General features: G+C 41.6%; 2 protein-coding genes across 3 annotated transcripts; one reads left to right on the top strand and one right to left on the bottom strand.

Annotated features, from left to right (window-relative positions):
* The first annotated feature begins 532 nt into the window (after nt 1-532).
* On the top strand, nt 533-3547 carry LOC108987808 (uncharacterized protein At1g03900-like). 2 transcript variants are annotated; one of them, XM_018960825.2, is made up of 4 exons: nt 538-753; nt 834-1319; nt 2118-2408; nt 3237-3547. In XM_018960825.2, the coding sequence occupies exons 2-4, from the start codon at nt 834-836 to the stop codon at nt 3303-3305; spliced, it is 846 nt and encodes a 281-aa protein (XP_018816370.1). In that variant the 5' UTR covers nt 538-753; the 3' UTR covers nt 3306-3547. The 2 variants fall into 2 exon arrangements, with proteins under 2 accessions (XP_018816369.1, XP_018816370.1); XM_018960824.2 differs by having other exon boundaries at nt 533-1319.
* A 1361-nt stretch (nt 3548-4908) lies between these two features.
* LOC109004170 (protein SCARECROW-like) lies at nt 4909-8514 on the bottom strand. The gene is made up of 2 exons (XM_018982634.2): nt 6017-8514; nt 4909-5835 (listed from the first exon to the last, which is right to left on the bottom strand). Exons 1-2 carry the CDS (start codon nt 7996-7998, stop codon nt 5385-5387), a joined length of 2433 nt encoding a protein of 810 aa, XP_018838179.2. The 5' UTR covers nt 7999-8514; the 3' UTR covers nt 4909-5384.
* Nucleotides 8515-9453: the final 939 nt, after the last annotated feature.

Raw genomic sequence — 9453 nt, forward strand, 5'->3', positions numbered from 1 at the left:
TTGATTAGGAAAATTTAAGGGAGCTTTGTACTGATATTATCAAAGGGCTCTGACTATGGCTCCCAAAAAGCAACCATGAAGGTTAGGTCACGTAAAGGAAACCTGGGTTGCTGCGGTTTGAGGAAGCAGCCAGTGAGAAGAGGAACAGCTAGAGAAGAAGAAGCAACCGGCGAGAAGAACAGAGAAGAGGAAGCAAAGATTATTGTATCAAACAACAAATGATTTTGAAGATGAAAATTCTAGGTATCATTTCACCGTCGACATGAGTAATGTCTATTAAATTTTTAATTTTTAATTTTTTTTAAATGAAAAGATGATGGAAAAGTGATAAAAAAAAAAAAAGGGCTCCAAGCGCTCTCTCTCGCATGAAAAATGAGGGGGATTTTTGTTTTTGTTTGGCTCTTGTGGTGTCTCTTAATGCGTACGAATTTGTTTGTTTTAGGAGTAAGATGTTTTTGTCCACACGTGGCATACTCCCCGTTTAGCCGTTCCCATGACGCAGAGGTTTTGTCACAATATGAATTCATTTGTTGGGTATTGTTTGTCTGTCCGTCTTCCCAAATCTTTATAGTTCTGCAAATCCTCTCCCCAGCAGCCCACAAAAGAGCGAAGAAGAGGGTGGGCAAAATAGTAATTAAGTGAGCAACTTGCTTTATCTGCTGATCTCCACACTAATCCACATTACAGTTGACCTTTAAATTGAAACACTTGCTTTCAACCCACGTCTCTCTCTCCTCCTCCATATTGATTTCGGTATACCTTCTTCCCCAATTCCTCTGCTTTCTTTTCGTTCATTTCTTTCCACATTTCCATACCCCATGTCGTTTAACCAGATGCAGGAGGACGACGATGAGGAGGCCTTGGAGCAGACCCTCCTGGTCGTCCGAGAGGTCTCCGTCTACAAAATTCCTCCCCGCACCACCTCCGGCGGCTACAAGTGTGGCGAGTGGCTCCAATCCGACAAGATCTGGTCCGGTCGCCTCCGGGTCGTTTCCTGCAAAGCCCGCTGCGAGATCCGCCTCGAGGACCCGGCATCAGGGGACCTCTTCGCCGCTTGCTTCGTCTATCCGGGTCAGCCCCGCGAAAGCTCCGTCGAGACCGTCCTCGATTCGTCCCGCTACTTTGTCCTCAAGATCGAGGACGGCGGGGGCAAGCACGCCTTCGTGGGACTTGGCTTCTCGGAGCGCAACGAGGCCTTCGACTTCAACGTTGCACTCTCCGATCACGACAAATACGTCCGGAGAGAGCACGAGAGTGGGGACGCCACTGACAACGACACCCAAATCGATATTCATCCCGCTGTTAATCATAGATTGAAGGTAAAATTTAATTTTTTTTAATAAAAACCACGAAACCGATAAATATTTTCTTAATAATATAATTTCTGGGTTTTTTCAGGTTTTGTATTGTTTAGGTGCAAAATTGAATGCGCTCGAGCAGTTGAACCCGTAATTCAATATAGTCGGTGTTGTCTATTCTTGCAAAACTTTTCACTTTAGAGTAGGAGGATGTGCAATTTATTTTTATCTGTATAGAGTTAAATGTGTCTAACTGGAATAATGCTTTAGTATAACGGATGTTGTGCATTTTTGTTAACTTTTATAATTTGGATAGAGGAATGCTTGTTAGTTTTGTTTGGCATAATTGCTGTTGTGTAAGATTGTTTCCGCTGGACTTGAAGATCACTCGATTAAGTATTGGAGGTTGCGTAGAGATCCTGGGTTTTGAGTTTATTTTGTATGTTTTTGCTTTGTGAAGGATAACTATTTTGAGGATATGATAAATGATCAACTGTCCCAAAAGTTTTAAGTTGATAGAGAAGTGTGAATTTAATCAATTAAAAATTATATTTCTTAATACTCCCCTCCATGCAAGACTAAATGGCACGTCGACTCGCCTATTAGGAAAGGAATTTGACAATTTATTTGGGGTTCAAACTCAGGACTGCCACTCTGATTGTCATGAAACCCTCTTTTTTTTTTTTTTTTTTGTGATGTGTTGGGTGGTAATATTTTTTTGATCTACCTTCGTGCCACCTTATATGAGCTTAAATATTGTTTGTGATTCTCTTTTTGGATGGGATTGATGTATGTAGATATATATGTTTTATGTTGTAGGAAGGTGAAACAATCAGGATAAATGTAAAGCCCAAGCCTACTAGTGGAAGTGGTATGCTTTCAGCTGCTGGTCTGACTGGGGGGCTTTCTGGAACTGGAAAGCCTAAAGCATTGAGCCTTGCCCCACCACCCAGTGGAGCAGGAAAAATCAGGTCTCCACTCCCTCCACCTCCCAATGATCCTGTTGCTGCTCGGATGACCTCTGCCAGTCACCACGGTGTTGGTCTCAAGGGGTCTAAGGAAAATGTGATGCATTCCAATGATCCTTTATCAGACCTTTCACTGCTTGAGGTTTGCCTCTGATGCTTCATCCCCATCATTTCCGTACATATTATATGTTTTACATGGTGTGAAAAGTTGAACCTTGATGTGTTTGCTAAAAGCATCCTGAAATGCATCATCTGACAACTTCATTTTACGCCAATATGTTTAATTAAAAAGAATCACATGCTTTCTTTTCCTTGATGCATAGGTAGGAAATCTTCAGTTTGCAGAAAGAAGGAATTGTGGCCTTCTAGCTGACTAGATTTATTCTCTGCCAGGGATCACATGTATCAGTTTTTGCCTTAATAGAAGTTAAAAGCATGAGACCCCTAGGTTAAGTTTGAAATTATTAGAAGATCTACTTGTTCGGAAGATTTCCTGAAAGTATACGAGAACTTTTAAGAAGAGAGTGAGCAAGTGTTCCTCTCTAATAACAAAGAATGATATTATGGTTGGATGGATTGGAGATCCATCACAACCTTTTTCTGTAAGGAATGCGCGCTAGCAATAGAATAGCATACTTTTTCAGTTTTTACCCATTTACTTTTTGTGATGTAGTATTTCAACCCTAGCATTGACATATGAAGGGCATATTACAATTTACAAATTCATTTGCCATGTCAATCCAGGAAGCATATTGTAATTGAATCTGTGGTTTTCCTGTGTTTTAGTTCTCAATTTGCAGCAATAATCTTTCAGAATTAGTCCTAATCATTTCCAAGTATAGTAAACTTTGCCGCTGTTTATTTTTTCTTTTTACTGACGTGTAGTGAACATTAGTATACCAAGTGAATATCTTCAATCTGTGTTTTTTGTGTGAACAATATGTTCATAGCTGCTTGTTGGGATTTGCAGAGAAATCTTCCTTCGGCGACTGGATCAGGATCGACAAAGACTGCTGCTTCAGGATGGGCAGCTTTTTGATTGTGTGAGCTTTATTGATTGCGGTTGAGATCTTTGTTTGGTGGCTTCTTTTGAAAAAAAATGAAAAAGTAACAAAAATGAGAATGAGAAAATAGAAAGCAAAAGGTACCCTAATACTTCAATATCTGGATAATAATGTTTCCTGGAATATATATCTACTTATTTCCTTTGTCCTAATTGAACCACAAGTCCATGAATCTTGAAGGTCTTAACTGTATAAGACAGATTTATTTTTTATTTTTTATGCTTGGTTTGCCGGTGTATAGTCCAGTAAACTAAAATGTGGCTTATGTGACCATCTATTGGGTCATGGGTGAGCCAAGATGGTTCTCGTCCGCCATATTGGCACTGATTTGAACAGCAGTACTTGGTCCAGTAAATGAAAACAGAGGCCACCTGTTTTAACCAATAATCTGGAATTTGGACTACACCATAGACATTTAATGCAGTTGAAACGAGCACATTTTTTTACTGGGGTTAAAGATTTCCGGATTGGATGTACTGCCAGTCTGCCAATGCTAGACTTCGAAATGAGCAGTGAGCATGCCAATGGTGGTGGCCTTACAGCTCTCATAATTTATGAATACCCAAGCCAGTATCTGAATTTAGCGATGCTAACACTGCGACAAATTCATTCTTCCAGATAGAAGTTGGAAAATTGAGATCATTAACCACGGAATTTATTTCCTGTCTCTGTTTCATTTTGTGCTGCTGAAAGAAACTTGCTTTCTTTTAGTGAAAGATTTGACTGTGATGGGGACATGTATATCTTTAGGTGGAAAAGTGCCCAAATTGTGATTTGTTGGATATCAATAGCACCTGCTATCTTCTTTGCACTCAGCTTTGCTGCACCGTGGCCGCATACATTGATGTGACCTTGAACTCCACCGCTCTTGGGTTTGTTGCAACTCTTGGCCCTTCTCCTTGCAGGATTGTCCATTCCCTCCCTCTTTCAAGTTTGCGCTCAAACACTGCAAGAGTGCGCCGTCGACTAATGCGTATTTGAAACTTGGTGGGATATGCAGTGTTTGTACCACTGACTCATGCATGGCGGAACAAGATCTCCTAATTTCTGGAAAAAAAAATAATTATAACTAGCTCTAAGTCATCATTTGTGTTTGGTCCATACTTTAGTAATATGGTCTGATTGAGATCTCCTCGAAATGAATGGTCAAATTTGGAGAGACAACGTGCGGGGTCTGGTGCTCCCAATCTTCACGACGACATTAGATTTTACACAACTTGATCGATACTTGGTGAAATTGTGACACTATAACTAGCTCTAAGCCATTGGCATTTGATCAGTAGTACTTGAGTAATACTCTCGTATCCAAGTACCATATCTCCGGCAATATCATCACCCACGATGAAATTATCTTTGATTTGATTAACAAAACCGTCTGACTTTCTTGGTCGGGACAACAATGGTGAGTTTGGTTGAGCTCTTAATGCTTCAGTTGAAATTTTAGACTAATATCTTCATGTCAAATTAAGGTTGTGGTGTACAAGAAATTATGAGTTGAAAAGCAGCAATTCCTATGGTAATTTTAAGATTTAAGGCTCAGTACAAAGACCACAACTGCAAGCACAACCTATAAAAAGGTTTGGGAGATAAATCGAAAGTAGCCCTTCCATTGCTTTTTTATTTCAGTCACATTCTGATGGTATATTTCTCCAACCCTTCAACACAACACTTCCGACTTGAACTATACCCTAAAAAGTTGTCCATTACATGCTGCTGGACTTGTGTCTCCATCAACGGTACCCTTTTGTCAAAAAAAAAAAAAAAAAAGAAGAGCAAATTACAAATATCCCAAAACCATCACCAAATTGGGAGCCCCAAATTGACAAAATCGCATTCTCATTTATCTTCAGATGACTTAATGGCGGTGTGCTTGTGTGAGGTAATTACCATGGACAGATAGAGCAGTAGTCCTGTAGTGAGATGAATTGATTTGAGCCCTTATAATTGACTTGAAAGGGGCAACAATTTTAGGGGCATAATTATTTATGATTGAGGGAACTTAGACATGAGCTAACTGCATGGATCTTCTTCTTGGAAGGAACAAATAGTGGAAATCAAAAATCAGTAGCAGCAAGGAAATTTGGTCTCCAGGCGGAAGCAGTGAGCAAGGAAAGGTCTTTCCAGCCAAGCTTGAGCGTGCCATTGTCCTCCACCAATGTATAACCTTCAGAAGGAAACATGGCCAGCAGCAAGGTGGCCTGAGTGGCGGCATTCCCAGACAAAGAGAGGCCCTTGAACCCACACTGCTGGAGCTTTTCCCTCCAGCTGTGGAACTTCACCTCTCCGCTTCTCGACGGCCCCCCGACCGCCAGCACGTTCCGAATCTCCCTGGATAGCAGCTGCTGCTCTACCACATGCCTCTCCTCGCTCTCCTCCCCGTAGCTACTTGCCCCTAACGAGTCGAAAAGCGCCGAGTAGTAGTGTATTGCCTCCACAAACCTTCCCAAGAACGAGCCTGCATGGCTCAGGTCTTGTTCTACCACTGTCACCACTTTTGGTGCCAACCTGATCAGCCAACAACGTTAATTACCCTTGGGTATATGCAATATTCAAACAAAATTCTCTTTGACATAAATGGAAAGAAGAGGGAAATACATGACAACAAGAACTACAAATAGCGATGTCGATTAATATAGTACTCTAATGTAAATGGGAATCGTGAGTCAGGTAATTATATGTGTGATACCTCTGCAAAAGCCACAACGTATTGGTGTCTGAACCAGTGACATCATAAAGGGAATGTTGCAACCAGTGGACGGCGAGTGCCTCCCTCTTGCTGACATTCAGCCTCTCCGGATCTATGTTCCCGACCTTTTCCGCCAGAGGAACGAACTCAAATGGAAGTCCCAATTTGTCTGCGAAATCTGACAAGCGCTTGCCGGTAGCCTCGAGAGCATCCATGGAGGTGCCAAGGCCGGTGAGGCGCACATAAGGAGGTCCTCCAGGTCTAGAAGCAAGGATGTGAAAGAGGCCAGGCCACTGGAGCCCTTGCATGATGTCCAAATCTATAATGTGAACCCTCTCTTCCCTTTCAAATGCTTCTTGTATAGCTTGATTGGCCGTGAAATGGGAGAACTTCACCAGGGGGCTGATGCCGTTGAACACCTGGAAGGCCGAAGCCATCTTTTGGCTGTAGCTCTGGCTATGGGGTAGCGCCGCATATATTCCAAGGCACGAGCTCACCAGTCTTGCGGACATTGCCTCTGAGAAGTATGCTGCTACCCGTTGAGCAGCCGTGCCAAAGGGCGTCGACAATTCGGAAATCTCCAGCAGCGTCATGTTCGCTTCCTCGAAATTATCTGCCGATACAGCTTCGGCGCATTGCAGGAGCAAGGTCAGAAGGTGTAAGCCCTCTTCGTCTCTCTTTTGCTGACGCATCTCTTCTTTCTTCTCCCTCGAAAGGATTGCGACGCCATTACTAACACTTGTAGTGTTAGTAGCTGTCGGCGTTGTTTGCGTTTCAGTCTCCGCGGATGAAGAATTTTCCTGTTCTTGTTGTCCCTGCTTCTGCACTTGATTCAACGAAAGACGTGATGAAGCGCATGGCTGTTGCTGCTGCTGTTGACGGTGACGATTGTCGACGGCAGGGTCAGGGGAAGCGCTAGGCAGCGGTGCAATTCCCTGGTGCAAGTACAATTGATTTATGTGCTTGGGAGAAGAAAAATTACCAGAATCTAACAGATTGAACTTAATCCTCTCTGAAGATCCTTGCACCAGGCCTTGCTGCTGCTGCTGAACCGCCGCACTTCTTCCCTCCCGGTAGATTGGCGAAGGGTCGGTTGGCGTCAGGGAGAGGAGCTTGTACTCAAGGAGGGCGGCAAGGTTGGGGTTACAAGGGTAGATGATCTCCCTCACGTTCTGGATGAGTTGTGGAATTGAAACGTTGTTGGAGCTATGGATTAGATCTTTTATGACGCCGTCGATCCACGCTTTGGCGGAGCTGTCTTCCATCGAAGGAGTGACAGCAACGGCACCACTCCGGTTAGGAACGCTTCTGCTGATATTGCTGTTACTATTATTATTATTGTTTTGATAGCTCTCGGAAGGAAACGAGGGTAGGCCCGAGAACCCACAAACAGCAGGATCCTGGCTCAGGCTCTGATAATGCTGATGCTGCAGCGAGAGCGTCTCGTCGCCATGATCATGACTTAAGCTCGCAGGTGTAACACAAGATAGAAACCCACAAGAGCCCCCGCCTGAAATCGAAGTGGTCAAATTCGTGGAAGAATCTAGCAAAGTGGAGTGGTACTTGGTCTGTTTTGGATTTGGTTTGAGGAAAGTATCTCCCGAAGCAATACAATTGTTGCTAGCTGCCAATGCTGGAAAAGAGCCACCACCCATGGAAGACACAGCGGTAGTACTTGTGGCATTAATACTTGAACAGGATAACCTCGTATAATCATTCTTGCAGGTGGCTGTGGCGAAGGCGGCCTGAACCTCCATCTCCATCTCGGAGGCCATCCTCTTTCTCAGTATCTTTCCGTTGGGCTGGCGATGCGAAAGACCACGATTGATCTGAGGCAGGTCCTCGCAGGTGCCGGGGTCTTCATTAATGGTGTTGGAGGCACTGGTCAAGGGTATTCTACCTTTGAAGATATTACTACGATCTCTATTTTCGTCGCTGCTACTGCCATTGACACCAACATCAAGCAAAGTACAACCAGCCATGGAGACAAATCGCGGAAGGATGGAGGAGACAAATCGCGGAAGGCACTGGTGTTTTCTCGCCGAGAGAGAGAGAGAGACTTGATTTTTATGTTGTAAGTTTGTAACAATGAGACGAAGGGGGCATTTCACATTGAGTTGCCTGAGATGAGAAGAGCATCCCCATGCAGATATCTATGCAAGGATATAGGGACAGCCGCTAGCTCTGGGATTCCTCTCTCTTTCTCTCTCTCTCTCAACTTTCAACCTAGCACGAGCTTCCATGTTCTTTCAATCTTTTTTATTTTCTTGCACTTTTCCATTAATGATAATATAAGTACGCTGAAGCCTTCTTGCTGTTGGATGCGTCTGTTTTCTCATAACCGAGGAAGAAAAAAAGGTATTGGGGGTGGGTGGGGAAGCAAGCCTGGTGTCGCCGAAGCCTTGCTTTTGGATGCTTCTGTGTTTTTCATAATCGACAAGAAAAAGGTAATGTGCATGTGGGGAATCGAGCCTTGAGTTTGGACTTTGTTTGTCTGAAGTTTTGGACTTTGAGCAGGGGCACTCCTTTTGCTAAGATATTGCCATATACAAGCTACAAAGATCGGATGGACTGAAAGTGGCAGCAAACAGCAAAAATAAATATCGATTGGCTCAAAAACAGCACAGTTACGAGGGAAAAGTGGGTAGAAATTTGTGGATGTCCAGAAAAAATATATATATCTATTAAATACTGTGCAGAAGTTTTGGCTTCGTAGAAAAGCTGGAAGTCTTTTCGTTCTCTCAGGATCTATGTTTCTGCAACTTCAAACAAATAAATTCCTCTCCCTCTCTCTCTCTTCTTTTCACTTTTACAGATTAATTCATACCATTTTTTTGCAATTTGAAAAGAAATAAAAATACTATCCCAGCAATGAAAAATTATTCTGTCATTATTCATCACTTAATTTCTTGTATTTTATAAAAAATATTCTTATATTCTATAAAAAATACTTTCACATTTTATAAAAAATTTAAAAGTATAAAATATAAAAAAAATAGTGACTAATATATAATAAATCCCAATAATAATATAACATAAATACTAGTAATAGCTTAATTTTTTACCAAGTGATGCTATTTTGTCGCTCATAATAACCCGTTTTATCTTACCACTAGACCAAAGTCACGTTATTATTTTTTTCGATTTATTTATTTATTTTTTAAAAATATTTTTAAAAAATATATTAATATATTAATAATCATTTTCAGTAAAAAAAAGAAATTAAAAAAATTAAAATATATAAAATGTACAGATAAATCATAAGAGCATTAGTATTGGTTTTATCAAAAGCCTAACTAAATGTAAAATTTGATGAATTTCATCAAAATAGGGCTGCATTGGATTAGTCAAATAGATAAATATGAAATTTTGAGATACAGTAAATCTATAGGTTTTTTTAAATTTGAAGGTCTACTATTCATTCATCAAATATATTT

This window comes from Juglans regia, chromosome 10 (genome assembly GCF_001411555.2).
Source record: "Juglans regia cultivar Chandler chromosome 10, Walnut 2.0, whole genome shotgun sequence".
Taxonomy (NCBI): domain Eukaryota; kingdom Viridiplantae; phylum Streptophyta; class Magnoliopsida; order Fagales; family Juglandaceae; genus Juglans; species Juglans regia.